This window comes from Martes martes (genome assembly GCF_963455335.1).
Source record: "Martes martes genome assembly, chromosome: 3".
NCBI lineage: Eukaryota > Metazoa > Chordata > Mammalia > Carnivora > Mustelidae > Martes > Martes martes.
The window spans coordinates 31,461,821-31,481,393 of record NC_137890.1 but is presented as its reverse complement, the minus strand read 5'-3'; the positions used below and the strand labels follow the sequence as shown (position 1 = coordinate 31,481,393).

At 37.7% G+C, this 19,573-nt stretch overlaps 1 protein-coding gene across 4 annotated transcripts in view; it reads left to right on the top strand.

Annotated features, from left to right (window-relative positions):
- The first annotated feature begins 3,517 nt into the window (after positions 1-3,517).
- UCHL3 (ubiquitin C-terminal hydrolase L3) overlaps positions 3,518-19,573 on the top strand; it is a 47,033-nt gene continuing 30,977 nt past the window's right edge. The window contains exons 1-5 of one of the 4 annotated variants that reach the window (XM_080799135.1): positions 3,518-3,904; positions 12,594-12,722; positions 15,424-15,580; positions 15,932-16,017; positions 18,013-18,060. In XM_080799135.1, coding sequence (XP_080655261.1) covers positions 3,854-3,904; positions 12,594-12,722; positions 15,424-15,580; positions 15,932-16,017; positions 18,013-18,060 — 471 coding nt within the window. In that variant the 5' untranslated portion in view covers positions 3,518-3,853. The remainder of the gene's footprint in view (positions 3,905-12,593; positions 12,723-15,423; positions 15,581-15,931; positions 16,018-18,012; positions 18,061-19,573) is intronic. The other 3 variants (XM_080799133.1, XM_080799136.1, XM_080799134.1) reach the window with 3 other exon arrangements.

The window sequence follows — 19,573 nt, the reverse complement described above, 5'->3', positions numbered from 1 at the left end:
TTCTGCTGTGCTCTTGGTATCTTTTACTGTGTTTCTGGGACCAGCATGCTAGCCCAAGCACATTCTTCTCAAGGCAACAGTAGAAGTGCAAGACAGCAAGCAGAAACACAAGCTTGTTAAGGCCTACACTTGGAACAGGCACACCATTATTTCTGCACTACTTTATTGACCAGAACAAGTTACATGGCTGAACTCAGTGTCAAGGAGTGGGGAAATACACAGTTGATTCTCATTATTTGTGATAGTTATGCTCTACAAAGTCACCATGAATACTGCATTACTAAATACAGAACCACTGCTCCCAGGAGAAATAGAGGTTCGGTTCCTGTGAGCCTCTGATCACATTTTCAACAGATCAATACATAGCGTTGTTTAATGTGTTTCTGTTTAGAGACACCTCACTTAATATATATTGTTGACTCATTAACATTAAGCTTCTGACCAACAATACCATAACTCATGCTTGAAGGAACTTACCTAACACATGCATTTTCTGTGTAAGGCACATCACAAGCTTCTTGTGTTTGGAACGCCAGACAGAACATTTGCACAATGCTTGGGGCCATACGTACTCTGAAATCATCAACAGGCAAAAATGCAAAAACAAAATGTCTCATTAAAAAATTGCAAAAAGGACATTTGTTTCTAGTATGAGACCTGAAACAAGAAGGAAGAATATTGCCTGCTCAACCTCAGCTGGGAACTCAAGTTTTTTTTTGCCACTGTGCATGTCTGCAAATGACGGCGGAAGTGACGTGAGTATGAATTGGGGGGGTTACAAATAATGTTAGCAAGTAGGCAAATTCAAAATGCAGAATCCATGAAAAACAAGAATCAACACTACTTTGCCCCTTACTGGGGAAAAAGTTCAAAGTTATATGGCAAAAGAGGTAGGTAAAAGGAGGGTTAAAAAAGTTGGGACCAATAATGCAGAATCTGGAGTTCCATCTCAGACTTACTGAATCAAAATCTGAATTTCAGATTCCCCAGATGTTTGTATGCACATTCAAGTTTGAAAAGTGCTGCCTTCAATAGGATGATGGGTACATTCATGTCAGAGTGTGGAAGTTAAACCCTACAGAGATTAGGGGCCTACTACATAATATTTGTATGAGTATTTATGAGTCTGGGGGCATACTGGGACAGCCTCTCTAAGGTGAGGAATAATTTACTTCATTTTGCAATTCCTATTAATAGGGAAGAGGCAGAGGACTTGAGCCTCTCTGGCTTTCTGAGAGCAGCATATGCCACACTTGAAAATATAGCTGCAACACATTTATTGGGCAACATGGATGGCTGCCAGTTTGAGTGGGTCCCTGAGCAAAATAGTGCTCTGTAGCAAGTCTATGCTGAAATGCAAGCTGCTCGCTGTTTGGCCCTATGTCTCAGCAGATCCGATGGTACTAGAGAGGTCCACGGTCAGTAAGGATGCTATGTGGAGTGTTAGGTAATCCTAACAAGAGAATCACAGTGCAGAACCTCAAGGTTCTGGAGCAAGACCATTCGCTGACAGTCCGTCATTTGAAAAGCAGCCCCTGGCACACTGCTGAAAGCCTGACCATACAACTCAGTATTATGCAACAATGACTGCTTATCATTAGCTGGACATTTCAGATTTACCAAGTGACTTATGGGTAGGTATAACAGCAATCTATCAGATAGATAAGGAGAGAAAGGAGTCAAAAGATTGAAAATTCCTTGGAAGTCAAAAAACACTGGCCAGAAGAACATGAATGGGAGAGTTGGAAGTTCTTCAAGAAAGACAAACTCAGTATAATAAAATTACCTTTTTCCCACCTTTTTTTTTTTCTGACATTTTATTTATTTATTTGTCAGAGAAAGAGAGAGAACCCAAGCAAGCAGGCAGGGAGAGCAAGTAGAAAAGGCAGAGGGAGAAACAGGCTCCCCACTGAGCAAGGAGCCTGACGCCGGACTCAATTCCAGGACCCAGAATCATGACCTGAGCCAAAGGCAGTCACTTAACTGACTGAGCCACCCAGGCGTCCCTCTTTTTCTCATTTCTAAATTCTCCTCTCCTGGAATGCCCTCTACTGGGTGCAGATTTGACCCCAGGTCAAATCTATGGAGTTACCATTGACAATTCCTGCTCATCAAAGGGATACCTCCCTAAAGCAGTTTCTCTTTAATCTGTGCCTCCCTCTCCATCTCCATGGTTATTGCCTTAATTCTCTCATCATTTCACTCTTACACATATCCTACATTACTGACAAATTATATTTCAGCATATCTGATGATTCTATTCGTTCCTCAAGTATTTATTGAGCATCTACTATGTATCAGACACTGGGCGAGGCTTTAGGGAAACAATGTGAAGAATTTAAAAAGACACTCCTGCAGACCTCATGGAATTTACAGATTGGTGGAGGAGAGAGATGAAAATCCTGTGTAAAACCCTTCCATGGTTCCCTGCTGTTTTCAGAATGAAGCCCCGATGTCTGGATGGGCTTGCTCCTTCTTACCTCTGCAGCATCACCTCTAACCTCAGCCCGTCAGTCTTTCTGGGTCTACAGCCACAGTGCATACTTTCCTTTCTTCAGAGCATCCTCCTTTCTGCCTGGCTAAAGTCTTAAGAGTTCACTATGTCTTTTTTTTTTTTTTTTAAGATTTTTATTTATTTATTTGACAGACAGAGATCACAAGTAGGCAGAGAAGGAGGCAGAGAGAGAAGAGGAAGCAGGCTCCCCGCCGAGCAGAAAGCCGGATGCGATGCGGGGTTGGATCCCAGGAGCCTGGGATCATGACCTGGGCCTAAGGCAGAGGCTTTAACCCACTGAGCCACCCAGGCGCCCCAAGAGTTCACTGTGCCTTAAGAGTTCACTCCAGGGGCGCCTGGGTGGCTCAGTGGGTTAAGCCTCTGCCTTCGGCTCAGGTCATGATCTCAGGGTCCTGGGATCCAACCCAGCACTGGGCTCTCTGCTCGGCGGGGAGCCTGCTTCCCCCCTCCCCCCTCTGCCTGACTCGCTGCCTACTTGTGATCTCTGTCTGTCAAATAAATAAATAAAATCTTTTAAAAAAAAGTTCACTCCATCTGTTTACCTTCTGCTGGAAGCCTCTGGACACACCCTCCCCCATTTAGCTGCACATCTCTGCAGTTCTACGCCTCACTCTACCACTATCACATATGTATCATACTTCACTGTGATTTTTCATTCTTCTGTCCACTTCTTCTACCCTGTGGTGAATGCAGAGTCTGATTCTTAACTGATGCTTGGCTTTTTTTTTTTCAGACGTAACTGAATAGGTATACAGAGGGCACCCTCCCCTCCCCTCCCGTCCCTTACCCCCGCCCCATTCTACAACATTAGAAAAGGCCAATATATCAACTGCACCGTGACAAAAGAGCTTTTGGGACACGACTCCTGGGCATCCTGGCCTTCAGTGGTCTTGATGTGTGGGTGGCTGTCCCGTCTCACCTCTCGGGCGCCCCCTAGCGCCTCCAGATGAAGTTGCAGGAATGGGAGGGCGCGGGCGAACATGCGGTCCCCGGCCCTTGCATGGCGCATGCGTAGCGCGCGAGCGCCTGCCTTGGATAGGAACAGTCCAAGTGAGAGGGGAGCCGGCTGTGGATTCAGGTTCTTTTTCCTTGTGCAGGAGGGAGGTGGCTTCTCTTCTCCTCTCCGATTGTATCTTAATTTGTAAGACTTGAGTGTGGCTCTGCAGAGAGCAACAAACGGGCTAGAATGTTGTCAAGCTCTGCTTCGTTCTTCAGCCCCCCTCCCGGGGTGGGGGCGGAGGGTTAGACGGTCCCAGGTCAAGAAGCGCGGGGGCGGAAGCGGCGGCTGCTGCGACGGCGGCTGCTGTCAGACCTGGAGAGGGGCCGGGCGGAGCGGCGATGGAGGGTCAGCGCTGGCTGCCGCTGGAGGCCAATCCCGAGGTGAGCGCGGCTTGGATCTGGGCCTGAGGCCGCGGGCAGGGGTCGAGAGAAGCGGGCTGCCGCGGCTAGTCGAGAGCGGTTTGTTTCTATAAATTGTGTTCTCTGTTTCGTTTTCAGGTCACCAACCAGGTGAGTGAGGTGTCTGTCGCTCGCGACCCCGGAGCCCTCCCTGCCCGCCTGCATCTGTGCGCTCACTAGGAATCTGGAATTAGATTCCGTGAGGGCCCCTCTTGCTCTGCTTCTGACGGGTGTGCCCCTTTACGGCCGTGTGCCTCCCACCTGGCTCCTGGAGATGCTCCCAGCTGTCTCAGAACCCTCCTCTGGTCCCATTGCCCAGTCATCGCGTTTCCTGGGGTCTCCGGGTCTGAGGCTTGTGGCGTGTTGATCCTGTATTCCCATACCTCTTCCCTCTTCGTTTTACTAGTGCCGATTCCATAATTTCCCAACCCTTGGACCTTCTGGGTGACTAATTTGTCTACACTACCTGACTCCAAGCTTTGTAAACTCGCCCACCCAGTCCTTGTAATTTCATCCACCGCCTGCACTATGAAATCACCTTCCAATCATCTTCTCTTGCTCCATCAAGTCACTTCTCTTCCCCGCCACGCCCCCTTTCTCTTCCAGTCTCTTAAAACTGGAATTCAGCTTTGCTTTGATACCATAGAAAGCGCACTAATAGAAACCCACGCCATTCTTTGCCCACCTACCAACACTTACAGTCCTCTGGGTATGGGAGGTTCAGGTTTGGGGAGGGAAAAGGGAACATCTCCCAGCCGCTCTTTAAAAGAACGGTAAGTGCTACCAGGTATAAACTTTTGATTTACTCAGGTGTATTTTGTCTTAACCTGTTTTTCATTCTCAACAGCTCATTGACTTTTTACTGCCCTCTTACATTATTATATGATATACTCCCCCCCCCCATAATCTTCCTTTTCATCACCAAAGAATAATGATTCATCATGTATTTAATTGATTTTTCGTTTTCAGACCTTGTAGAAAATTTCTTATATACCGAAAGTGGATAGAAATGCTTTATCTTAATGTTGACAGCAAATCCTTCACCTTATGCCGTTTATTTTATGCTTTCCGAATGACTCCAAACTCTTGTCTTTTCAGTAACCTAGAAACATACAAAACTGAAAACCAGCATATATCTTTTATATTACTCTTTAGGTGGCATTCCCTGCCCATTATCATGTACATTTTCTTTTGTTTTCCACCTTTGAAATTTGCTGTTCATTTTTTCCTTAAAACATTTTGACCCTTTTGTAAAAAGAGAAAAAAAAAATTGAGGGGCTGAAAAAAATCAGTATTTGCAACTTCTGATTTAGTGCTAGAGGAATGAGGTATTTTTCTCAGGCTTAATCCAAAATGATATTTACACCTTTTGTGAAAAATTAATTTACCATGCATGTAGACTCTGTAATTTTCCATTTATCTGTGTGTCTGTTCTTTTCTCAATACCACACTGTTTTGATTACTGTAGTTTTGTAGTAAATCTTGAACTTAAATGGCGTGGATCCTCCTACTTTGTTCATTTTTGAAATTGTTTTAGGTTATTTTAGTTCCTTTGCCTTAGCGTATAAATTTTAGAATCACCTTGTCAAGTCCTACCAAAAAATCGTTATTTTGATGGTGAATGTGTGTCTAAGTATATAGATTTAATTTGGAGAAAATTAACATCCTAAAAATATTGAGTCTTGTAATCCATTAAGATGGTATATATCTCATCATTTACTTGGGTCTTTGATTTCATTCAACAGTGTTTTATAGTTTTAGCATTTAAGTCTTGCATATATTTTATTAGATATATACTTGAATATTAATGATTTTCAGTACTGTTGTAAATGATGCTGTTTTAAAATTTTAATTTCTAACTGTCCATTGTTATGTATAGAGATGCGGTTGATTTATGTATGTTGACTTATATCCTACTACCTTGCTAAATTCATTTATTCTGGTGGCTTTTTTATGAATGTTTTGGGGCATTCTATATAGACCATCATATTCTCTGTGAATAGACTTTTTAATTTCTTCCTTTTCAGTCTGAGTGCTTTAATATTTCTTATTCCTCTGGTTGGGACCTTCAATACAAAGTTGAATAGAATGGAAAGAGAGGACATCCTTGTCTTGTACCAGACCTTGGGTGGAAAACGTTTGATTTTTCATCATTTGATATATTAATTGTAGGGTTTCAGTAAATACTTTTTCTCAGATAAAGAAATTTACTTTTTTTCCTAGTTTGCTGAGAGTTTTTACCATGAATCCGTGTTTAATTTTCTCAGATGACTTTTCTGCATCCCTTGAGATGATTATTTAAGGAAGAAATAATACCAATTTTACATAAACATAGAAGAAAGAGGGACACTTACAAATTCATTTTAATGGCCAGCATTACTGGATAAGCCATAATATGAGCAACTGCAGACCAGTATCCCTCATGGGATCTAAAAATCTTCAACAAAATTTTAGCAAAGAGAATGTAGCAATGTGTGAAAAGGTTAATATTTCAGGACTAAGCAGTTTATGCAGGTATTGCAAAGCTAGTTCATCATTCCAAAGTCAATCAGTGTAATTAACCATAGAACAGACTAATGAGCAAAACTATTTTTTAGATTTTAATGTTATTTGTTAATAAGATATAAACTTATTCAGCCGTGATGTGATCCAGCTGCTATTGGACTTCTCCTAGGTCATTGTAATAAATTATAAAATGCATTCACTAAAAAAAACCTGAGAACCCCCAAAATGTACTTTTAAAATTAATTAATAATATTATTCATATAATATAAATAATAATTTTTTATAAGAAGGAGCTGGTTATTCTTTGGTGATTAAAATATTCATGGTTTTCTGCTTTTCATTTCAGTGAGAAGATAGACAATAAACAAGTAAGCAAACAATTAGCAATTGTTTTAAGTACAATGAAAAAAATTAATAGGATACTGTTTCTCCATTAGGAGAAACATAATAGGTTGGATGGTGACAGGAGGCCATTCTGAGGTGACATAAACAGGGAAAAGATGTTATTTTAGTGTATGATTCTTTCCTATTTCTGGCTTGCTTTGGCATGGTTCAAATTTGTTTTAAAGAAGTAATATGCTTTTAGGGAAGAATGGCCAAATATCTAAGAAACTATTAGTTTTAACCAAATTTTTGTGGTTTTTTTCTTTATTGTTTATATATTAGTGACAAAACTGAGAGTAGAAAAGGAATAGAAATTTAATAACTGACTTAGAATTTGGAGAATTAATAAATTAAACCATAGATAAACCCCAACAGCATCTATCCCCACACTCCCTATTTCCCTAACTTAAAGGAATCTTAGGCCTTTTACTTGTTACAGTTTGATAGTTGCATATATTATTATTGTACTCTTAGTTTGAGCAAGTACTGTTTTATGTTCTAATGATACATAGTTTGTAGAAGAATGATCAGTCCATATTTACTGTATGGAGAACATTATTAACTGTCAGATACTAACTAGTAACCATGTGTCTCTGTAGATGTGGTAAGCAATGATTTTTCTTATTGATTAATATGCTGTCAGTCCCTTCTAAGGATATTTTGTCGTGTTGCAGGTAAGACTTACCTGGAATAAAATCAGTTAAGTGATAGAAAAAAATTATTCTCATTTAACTGATTTCTTCTATTTCTGCATCTAGCCATTATTACTAATATATGTTTATCAGTAGTAATATCAAGCAAGTACTAAATAAGTATAATTTCCATTAGAACCTAAATCATTAACAATTTAGTAATAAGGCAGAGTCTGTTGTTGCCGTGAGCAGGCCATTAAAGACTGGAGAAAGTGGCTTAAGAACAAATTTAAAAGGAAAGTGAATATTATTTTTCTATTTTCTTAAATTTGTAAAATCAGAGTTTTTGTTATTTGTCACCTAAAAGGAGAAGGAATTCATTATAAATTAGGGGTAGAAGGTAACAGTTTTTCATGTAGAGACATCTAACTTGTGTGCAAAAACCTGGAGGGTAGAGGTGGTTATAGACCCTTTGAGAATGTAGACTTTGTAGCTAAAGTTAGAGAACAAGATACAAAAAAAGAGACTTCAGACAGTGAGAAAATGAGGCTAGAAAAGTAAATAGGGATGAGAGCATCCAGAGCTCTGCATGTGGGTTCTGGCAATGTGAGCTTAAAAAAAAAAACATGTAAACTCTCAGACTCCATGTTCTCAACTGGTAAAAGGATTTAATAAAAGCTACCTTGCCAGTTGCAATAATGGTGAAGTACTTAAAGCCTATAGCGTGGTTTCTGTTACATGATACTTTTAAAAAATATTTAAAAATAATTTTAAATTTATTTGGTGGAAAATTTTATCATTGGATCATAGAATTAAAAAAAATAAAAATAAGTGACCTAAGGATCGTGAGAGAGCATGCATAAGGAGCAGGGGGAGGGACAGAGTGAGAGAGACAAGCAGACTCCATGTTAGCAGGGAGCCAGACTCAGGGCTCCATCCCGGGATCCTGAGATCATGACCTGAGCTGAAGTCAGACACTTAACTGACTGAGCCACCCAGGTGCCCCTAAAGGCACGTACTATACTCATTTTTCTTGACTGGCCAAAATTGTAATGGCACTGTGAAAGTTTGGTGAGCTAATCGGTTAGAATTTTGTTATTTTATTATCCAATGTTTAGAAAAGTCAAAAGAATGGTATTAGAGTTATAATACTGTTTAGCCTGCTTGATGCAAACTGGATGCTTCTAATTGTGTAGAGATGGCTTTGCAAAGGCATATATAGAATACTCTGTGGGTAGTCTGAAGAGATTTTTTTTTTTTGGAGTAGTTTTAAGATTGTTATTTTGAGTTTTCTCCCAGTTTTGTAAATTTAACTAAAATACACATGTGTGTCAGTTCTATAGCTTTTTGTAACTTACAAACTATATATACCTATTGTAAAAATAACACATTTTTTAAAAACTGGAAAATAAAAAAGTTGAGTTCACACCACCCAAGCTAACTGCAGTCAATATTTTAGAGAATTTCCATTCAGTCTTTCTCTATTTGCATAGGGTAAATTTAAACACGGGATTTGTTTTTGTTGTAATCAATGAAGGACAGCTTCATGATTTAAAAAATAAAGTAAGAGGTGAAAGTTGAAAGCCTCTTCCTCACCCTTTCTCAACTTCCCAGAGGTAGTTACTATTTTTTTTTTAAGATTTTATTATTTATTTATTTATTTGACACAGAGAGAGAGAGAGAGATCACAAGTAGGCAGAGAGACAGGCGGGGGGGGGGGGGGAAGCAGGCTCCCTGCTGAGCAGAGAGTCCCATGTGGGGCTCGATCCCAGGCCCCTGGGATCATGACCTGAGCTGAAGGCAGAGGCTTTAACCCACTGAGCCACCCAGACGCCCTGAGGTAGTTACTATTAATAGCTGCCTTTATTCTTTTTATTCCTATGATGACTTCCTGTGTGAATCTTACAGAAATCTGGTCAGAGGGTGCAACTAATGTACTTGATAATGACTGAATTTTTTTGTATCAATCTCATTTGATTAGCAATATGAGTAAAAAGTTTTAAAAAGTGTGATTTCAGTTAAAATTTAGCCCTTTATATGTTAAGTTAGTCATTCATTCCTCAGTTTGTTACTTATCAGTCCCACTAGAATTGCTGCCCTGGATCTTGGTACTTTGCATACTTAACAACTTTGGCTGCCATGGAGTCAGTTGAGGAAAAAGGCTTCTACTTCACAGAAATTGGCGAGTCTTGTCCAGACTATCACTAAATTATTTAAGTCTTACTTGCTGTTTGTGGCACAGATGTGAAATTACTCTGTTATGTGTACCATCTTGTTTTATAATTTTATGACAGCATGACTTTTGGGGGTATATAAAATTAACAAATAATTTAAATCCTCTCATTGGGGTTCATGATACTTTTCCTTTTAGAGGTCTCAATCCTGGGCAGGTAGTATTCTCCCAACCAAGTACTAACCACGCATGATGCTGCTTACTTCTGAGATCAGACAAGATCGGGGTGCGTTCAGGGTGGTATGGTGGTAGACTGGGCAGGTATCCTGAGTTGATTAAATGAATGCCTGGTTTTAGATTAGGCAAATATATTTTTCCTATCTATTTAACTTGACACAAATAAAAATGAACATATTTTAAATACATCCAGAGCTTAATGGACATATATAGACATAGAGATGGCAAGATTATCTGTTAAAATAGGGATATAATCTTCAGTTCAACAAGTAAAACTTTAGTGTCTTTGGTTTAGCCAGGTACAGTGCTAGGGGATGGATTAAAAAAATGAATAAGACACAGTTCCTTCCTTGACTTTGTCAGTTTTACTTCTTTTTGGTTTCTAGATAAAACTGAATATTGAGAAGGGCATTAACTAAGAATTTTGGAGAAAGTGGAGAATGGAGAGAAAAGTGGTTTGGAGTGAGTGGGAATCAGATGAAGAATAGGTATGATATAAAGGAATCCATTGATTTCTGTGACCCCAGACTGTGGGAAGGCATGTGACTTGATTAACTTAATTAGGTGTTGAGCACATTCCACCAAGAGAAGTTTTTTAAATTCCATATTATTTCTTATTAAATGTATCTAGGACCTTATTTTTCACCAACCATATTATCGTTAATTAGAGTTTCTTCACCAGGCAAAGAAGGAGACTGACTAGCTATTTAATGAGGAAGGTCTTTTCTTATAGAACCTGACTGTATGAGACACATGGCGCTGTTTATGTAACATGGCATTGTTTCTGTTGATTTTGCGAGATCTCAGCTGATGGTCCAGGTACATGCGATCGTTCTTCAGGGACAAGTACCCAAGGCACAGTCTTATTTTCAAATTTTAGACAATGTTAGGTCAATAGGTAACATATATATATTATATATAGATGTATTGACCTAACATTATCAATATGTTATTGACAATATGTTACCTATTGACCTAACAACTTAAGTTTTTTATATATATATATACACATATATACACATGTGTTACCTACTGACCTAACATATATATATATATATATATATATATATATATATATTTTTTTTTTTTTTTTTTTTAAGAGAAAGAGAGTGCTCAGAGAGGGGAGGAAGGGGCAGAGGGCAAGGGAGAGAGAGACTCCTTAGCAGACTCCATGCTCAGCACAAAGCCCAACATGGGGCTCGATCTCACAATGCTGAGATCATGACCTGAGCTGAAATCAAGAATTGGACACTTAACTGAGCCACGCAGGCACCCCACTAATTTATATTCTTGAAGTAAGATATAATGACCCACTTTTTTAGAGGGGGAGGGGCAGAGAGAAAAGGAACATCTTAAACAGTTTCCACGCCCAGCGGGGAGCCCAAAATGGGATTCCATATCATAACCCTGAGATCATGAGCTGAAATGAAGAGTCGATGTAAAACGACTGAGCCACCAGGTGTCCCATGATGCGTTTTTAATATGATTTTTTTTTCCTGTCTGCCTTTTTTTCTGTCGTCTAAACCTTATTTTGTGATGGTTTACTTTTATTTATTTATTTATTTTTAAGATTTTATTTATTTACTTGACAGACAGAGATCACAAGTAGGCAGAGAGGCAGGCAAAGAGAGAGGAAGGGAAGCAGGCTCCCCTCCGAGCAGAGAGTCCGATGTGGGGCTCGATCCCAGGACCCTGGGATTATGACCTGAGCCGAAGGCAGAGGCTTTAATCCACTGAGCCACCCAGGTGCCCCAGTGATGGTTTACTTTTATAAATCAATAGCTTCATTCAACACAAATATTTATTAAGACTTCACTAAGAAATTGACATCATTCTCATTTTTTCTCTGACATTTTATTTTCCTATGAAATCTTAAGAGTTTAAAAAACCACTAATCTTTTGTTACAGTTGTTTTGCCAAGTATGAGAGACAATGAAGTTGAATAGGTTTCACTGTATAGTAGGGGTCAGGAAGCCCATAGTTTACTTCTTATATCAAGGATTTTCTGGTGTTCATATAATCACTGGGCTTTTTTGGCTTTATGTACTTTTTGCTCATTGATATAATTTGTGATACATGTCTGTCTTTAAACCTCAAGCATCATCTTTGGTAAGTAGGATAAACTGTGTTGATCATCTAATATAATTCTTTATTTGCTAGGACTTAAATACACCTTCTTAAAAATCATGTATTGGGAATGAGTTTAACATATCAACCAAACTAATTTGTGTTTGGTGAAGTCCTGGTTTATTATGTTCAATCCCAGAGTAATAGATTTTTAAAAAAGAAATTTTGCTTAATATATTATAAAATTTTAATGTTTATTTCTTTTTTTTTTAAGATTTTTATTTATTTATTTGACAGACAGAGATCAATAGTAGGCAGAGAGGCAGGCAGAGAGAGAGAGAGAAAGAGAGAGAGAGGAGGAAGCAGGCTCCCCGCTGAGCAGAGAGCCTGATGTGGGGCTCGATTCCAGGACCCTGGGATCATGACCTGAGCTGAAGGCAGAGGCTTTAACCCACTGAGCCACCCAGGCGCCCCAAAATTTTAATGTTTCTTAATTGGTATAAATATATTGCTATTTCCTCCCACCCTGTTCATGGAAAACCTGCTTTAGTTCATTCTTACCAAACATCACTAATAATCGTACCTTTCATTCTCTTTTATGTATTAGCTACTCAGTAATACATGTTTATTATTTCCCTGTTAACACTACAATTTTTGTTTGTTTATTTTCAACTTTTACCAGTTTCTCAAACAATTAGGTCTACATCCTAACTGGCAGTTTGTTGATGTATATGGAATGGATCCTGAACTCCTTAGCATGGTACCAAGACCAGTGTGTGCAGTGTTACTTCTCTTCCCTATTACTGAAAAGGTAATTGTTGACTAAGATAATAAAGTTGCTGGTAAACGTAATGTTCTCTTTCGATGTTGAATTAAAAACATGCTCTTCTTTAAGAACAGATGACTCCCTTACATAAAATAAGGAAATCTAAAAGACATCTTAAAGGCCTAGTTTTATTAAAGAGATGATATTTAGATTTTGATTTATAGATTGACAATAAAGCTCTGAGTTAGATTTTAACTTGACTGGTTTTCTTCTTTTATAAAATATGATTAGTTTGCCTCAGCATGTTTCAATATCACATTTAATCACATTTCGTTGTATCTACTTTAGAAATGTTAGGTACTGGAATAATCTTAAATCTGTCTTAGAGAAGGCATGAATAAAGAATATTCGCAATTTCAGTATATAAAACATGTAATTGTTTCCAATATATATATATAAAAGAAGTCTTTAAGGAGGTAGGTATAGCTAATGACAGGGGTCACATTATTTTCAGAATAAACTCAGTATGTTTGGAAATCATTAAGTTTAAATACAGCTTAATGGGCAGATTTAGGATGTGTTGGGGGTTATGATTAGCTGTTCTTAGGGTTCTGTATTTAATTTCATATCTCCATATTTCAGGCCCTTCTTCTAGAATGTCTAGATACATGTATTATGGAGGCAGAACTTTTTTTTTTTTTTAAAGATTTTATTTATTTGACAGACAGATTACAAGTAGGCAAGAGAGGCAGGCAGGGAGAGAGAGGAGGAAGTAGGCTCTCCACGGAGCAGAGAGCCTGATGTGGGGCTCGATCCCAGTACCCTGGGATCATGACCTGAGCCGAAGGCAGAGGCTTTAACCCACTGAGCCACCCAGGCGCCCCTGGAGGCAGAACTTTTAAGTTCATGTTAAAACAGGTGTTGAGTCTATATCCTTCTGATTTTTATTTTAAACTTAGAAACAACAGGATGAAGTCAGTAGTTGTGAAAAATGAGGAAGTAAATGGAAAGATGTGGGAGAAGTGAAGTATTGATGACTTGGTAAATACATGCTCAGGTCATCTTATTTTTCAGGAATGAATGGAGCCAAGTCTCACAGTCAATAAGAATTAGGCTTTGTTCAGTCGTAGAAATTCCTGGATAATTTTCTTTATGCCATAACTAATTAGCCTCAATTCAATATAAATTAAAAATGCTGAAATACTTCTCTTTTCTACTTAAGGTTCTATAAAACTAATTAAGGAAGGGATCTTTATTCATATTTGCTGTTTATAATATAGGAATTCAAAGTTAGAAATTTCTTGTTGATTATCCATTATTAGACTAAACTAGTTTTAATGGTGAGGCTGTAATTATTCTGAAATTTGAGAAGGAGTTAGGACACTTAAGTTTACTCTCTCTTAGTCCAGCTTTATTGTAATTAATTAATTTATTTTATTACTAAAATAAGCCAGTTGATAGCTACCCCAGGATAGCTATCCCTTACTCCAATTGTAAGGAACAGTAAAAAGAAAAGAAAAGAAAACAGCTGCTTAAAGCTTAGGATTTCTTAGTTGGTGTGATACAAATGTGAGTTTATGGTCTGAATTGGAAATTTCCCAAAACATTGAGTTTAATGACCTATCTTTTTTTTTTTTAAGTTTCTTCTTATTTTAAAAAAATTTTTATTCACTTTTTTAAGTTAATATAAGGAGAATATAATGGCATCTACCACTTCAGGATCTCTCTTACAATTTGGTATATTCTCATTCCATTCATAAGTGATACATTAAAGTCACTCAAAAGATATCTAGTGGATATTTGAGGAATATGAAGTGTTTCAGGCTTCTGTGTTCTTTTTTCTTTTTAATATTTATTTGAGTGAGAGGGAGAGAGAGAGAGTGAAAGAGAGAGCATGAGCAGAGGAGAGGGGCAGAAGGAGAGAGAAACAGACTCCCCAGTAAGCAGGGAGTCTGACACAGCTCTATCCCAGGACCTCAAGATCATGACCTGAGCCCAAGGTAGGTGCTTAATTGGCTGAGCCACCCAGGTGCCCCTTAAACCTTTTTTTTTTTTTTTAATCTATCTATCAGAGAGAGAGAGAGAACGCTCATATGCACATGAGTGGATGGAGAGGGGCAGAGGGAGAGAGAGAATCTAACCAGGCTTCATGCCTAGTGCAGAGCCTGACCCCGGGCTCCCTCTCACGGACCTTGAGACCATGAGTTGAGTCAAAATCAGGAGGCAGAGGGTTAACCAACTAAGCAACCCAGGTGCCCCTATAAAGTAGATATTTTAAAAACATAAATGAGAATCACATTAATATATATTGACCTAGAACCACCCTATAATCATGGACAAATTTCTGAGTTGGAATAGGTAAATCTACTTTGTTCTTTTTTAAGTGCTTTATAGTATTCCATTAAGATATGCCATAGTATGTTAACCAAACCCCTATTGATGAATAGTTAGAAGTTTCCCAGTTTTATGTTTGATTTCTTTTTTTTTTTTTCTTAAGATTTTACTTATTTATTTGACAGAGAGATAGAGAGCACAAGTAGGCAGAATGGCAGGCAGAGGGAGAGGGAGAAGCAGGCTCTCCACAGAGCAGGGAGCCTGCTGTGGGACTCGATCCCAGGACTCTGGGATCATGACCTGAGCCAAAGGCAGCCGCTTAACCAACTGAGCCACCCAGGAGCCCCTATGTTTGATTTCTTTTTAATGTATTATTTTCATGTTTAGACTATTGACTTTTTTTTTTTAATAGTATGAAGTATTCAGAACAGAGGAGGAGGAAAAAATAAAATCTCAGGGACAAGATGTTACATCATCAGTATATTTCATGAAGCAAACAATCAGCAATGCCTGTGGAACAATTGGACTGATCCATGCTATTGCCAACAATAAAGACAAGATGCACTTTGGTAAATGATTTTGTATTACTGCTTGTCCCCTCACCCCCACCCAAGTTAAAAGTTAACTTCTTGAACAGTAGGTGGTGCTATAGTTCTTTCTTTTAAAGTATTAAAGGAAACCTTTTCCTCTTTCCTTTTATAATGGGAATATATATTGTGTAGAAGAAATACTAATCTTTCCCATTCTTTTATATGACCAGTGAACAAACAACTTAAAGCCTATCATTTATCCAAATTTTCTTACATTCCCAATTTACCAGTGAAAAAGTTTTTACCTGAAAAAGTTAACATGCTTCTAGTATTTTCATGTATCAGTGAGATAGCAAACCTTCTTAATTTGATCTTCTTTAACATTCTCAGAATCTGGATCAACCTTGAAAAAATTCCTCGAGGAGTCTGTGTCAATGAGTCCTGAAGAACGAGCCAGATACCTAGAGAACTATGACGTCGGTACCTTCTTTCTGTCTCAATCTCAGTTATGGGCAAAGTTTTGTGGAATTGTAGATTCTGTTTGGGGGTTTGTCTTAAAACTGTAGTTTTGAGCACTTACGGATTTTGTTGTGTCGTTACCTGAAATATCCATAAATATTGATAAATTGCCACTTTTCTACATCCAGAGCTGAATGAGAGAAAAAAGTTTTATTGACAAATTTTGAATGTTTTATGATTGGCTATTGCTTACCATTCCCAACCTATAATATATATATATGCCTGCCAATACTCTTTGTGTATTTCACTGGGAATTTGAAACAAGGCTGAAGACCAATGGAAAAAGCAGAAGTTTAATGGTAGATTCTAGACCACACTTTAGCTCTTTTATCCTCTTATTAATGTTTTTGCATGTGTGAAGCACAAGCCACATAATCTACTTTTTAATAATTGTACCATTTCATAGAATTGTTTTAGAGTGGCATTTAAATATCATTGGTTTTGAAATCTATTTTTCTTTTGAGGTTCTTTTTACCTTTTATTAACACTATTACATAGATGGTAAGTTCTCTAAAATTAGAAGCAGTGTAGTATACAGATTATTTGGCTAGAAAAATGACTTGAACAGACTTTGTGCCCAATAAATTCATTGATTGATTATGTTGTTTTAGCATTTTTATATACTTCAATTATCTTAATTTTTTCTTAAAAAAACCTGCAGATCTCATAAAATATCTTTATTTTCCACAAAAGTAAAATAAACAACATAAAAATCACCAGTAATCCCACAAATGAGAGGTAGCCACCATTAGTCATATTTTTTATAGGGAATATATATGTATATACACAATTTTTTTAAAACAAAAATTTGATCACACTGTAATATTGTTTTATAACTTGCTTTTTTCACTTAACTTATCACAAACGTATTACATACCAGTAAGTATATATTTGACATCATCATTTAATGGCTGCATAGCTTTCCATTGTGCAGTATTTTATTTCACCAATAAATTATTGTTGGAAATTTAATATTTTTCCTCTTTATTCATCATTTAAAAAATACTACAAGGTATATTATTATAGTGAAATCTTTGCAAATATCCTTAATTATATATACTTATGTACAGTTACATGTAAATCAACTCCTAGAACAGAAATTGCTGGATCCAACAGTTTGCATGTTTTTAAGGCTTTGACACTTACTGCCAAATTGCCATTCATAAAGGTATATTCACCCCAAATTTACTACTTTTGCCTATTTTCTTCATCTTTGCTAAGAGTGGGTATTGTAAGGGCATTTTTTTAAGTTCAGAAAGCTAAAATCTCTAGTTTCTGATAACTGCATGCTTTTTGCTCCCCATTTGAAACTGCTGACTGAAGCTGCATGATTAAGCATAACTACAGCCAGAGCTGCAGAGGGGCATGTAACCTGGAGAAACAGATGAGATAAGCTTTTTCCATCTCTATCTGTGAGATGCTTACTTTATTCTAGTCCCAGTTGAATAAAGTGTTAAGGTGTTAGTTTTTTTTTTTTTAAAGATTTTATTTATTTATTTGACAGAGATCATAAGTAGGCAGGGAGGTAGGCAGAGAGAGAGGGGGAAGAAGGCTCCCCACTGAGCAGAGAGCCTAATGTGGGGCTCGATCCCAGGACCCTGGGATCATGACCAGAGCCAAAGACAGAGACTCAACCCATTCAGCCACCCAGGCACCCTAGTGCCCAAGATGTCAGTTCTAACAAATAATTTAAATGACTCCCACTTCACATCTGGAAGTTACAAGTAATCAGATCGTCCCTTTCCTAAGTCTTCAGGGATTTGTGGGTTGGAAAGTAGAGAATTCATTTGGTTACCCAGAAATCATTCTTTAATATTAAACTCTTCCTAATTTTTTTCCAATTTGTTATCTCTTAATAAAGCTTTAGATGTTAGAATTTAGCATTGTTGTTTTCTTTTAAAAAATTGGATATAATCATTTTTTCCAGTTAAGATCTTGTGTTCTTATTACAGGCTATTCGAGTCACTCATGAGACCAGTGCCCATGAAGGTCAGACTGAGGTATTTCACATTTTTCAAAACTTTTCTTGCTCTGTGTAAGTTTAACCCTGGTGTTGTTGTATGGCATGTAGTTTTAGAAAATCACTTGCACTTTTTTTTTTCCTTTGAGGGAATCTGCTTATGTAAAACTAGTCATGAAGTAGTTCAAGAACATGTATCGATAAGCTATTAATAGGCACTTTGATATTGGCCATCGCAGTTTGATCATTTAGAAGGATTGCAGACTGTGGGCAGGTTGCATCTTCCTTATTAGATTCTTCCGACTTGTGCAAGTGTTTTGAGAAAAATACCTGCGTGGTAGTGCAAGCAGATGAACCTGTAGGATTTTCAAGACTTTTAATCATGCCCAACCTCCAGCAAAAAGCCCCATCATTCTCTTTGCTCACTAAATTTGTTTGGGGGAAATATGATGATTTCTGCCATCTTCATTCTGATAGTAGTTCCTTACCTGGGTCACCTCTCCTCTCCTTATTTCGTCTCTCTCATTCTGTCTCTCTCTCTATTTTCTTTTTTTTGTTCTCTTGGTTTCTCTCATGCTCTCATTCCCTCTCTATTTCTTTTCCTTCCCTCCAAGCCTCGTGTTCCTACTCTTGGAGTAAGTTTGTCAAAAGGTATTTCAGTCAAAACAAATAGAGTTTAATTAAAGTTGTTTGGTAAATTTATAACACATTTAAGCGCTAACACCAGAGAATTATAGATTTTCTTTACTCTTATCCATGTGTGACTTGAAACCGGGTTTTTTCACATACAGAGCTCATGTTGCCTTTATGCTTTAACATTACTTGGAAAAATACTTGAAAAATATCTGATCTAAAAATATTGTTCTTAAATGTATTCACTATCTCCAGAAAGTTTTTTTTTTTTAAGGAGAAAACAATTCAATACTGTGATATAACTGCAGTTTTTCATAGATTGGACTGGATAACTGAAAGTTTAGAATAAAGCAGTCTAGGAATTTAAACACTAATTCTCCCTATAGTTATATTATACCATCTTGGTTGCTCTCAAGTTCTGTTTTCAGGGGTGTGGACTATTGTTTTTTGACTAAGTTTACGCACACACACACACATACACACACTCACGTGGCATCTCTAAATGACTGTAACACTAGATTGGAAATTAATGAAATGCTCCCTTTTTTAATTGCTTTGTATGATCCTAAGTATGTTCTTCATCTTCACTATGCTTTGCTTTCTTGTTGGTAAACTTATAGTATTAAAATTAGCAATGATGATGATCAGCACAAGATTATTATAAAATATGAAGACAGTAATTTATAGTAAATCTATTAAATGCTTTAATACATGTTTACTTCAAAAAAGTTTCTCGGGGTGCCAGGGTGGTTCAGTGGGTTAAAGCCTCTGCCTTCTGCTCAGGTCATGATCCCAGAGTCCTGGGGTCGAGCCCTGCATCGGGCTCTCTGCTCAGTGGGGAGCCTGCTTCCTCCTCTCTCTCTGCCTGCTTCTCCGCCTACTTGTGATCTCCGTCTGTCAAATAAATAAATAAAATCTTA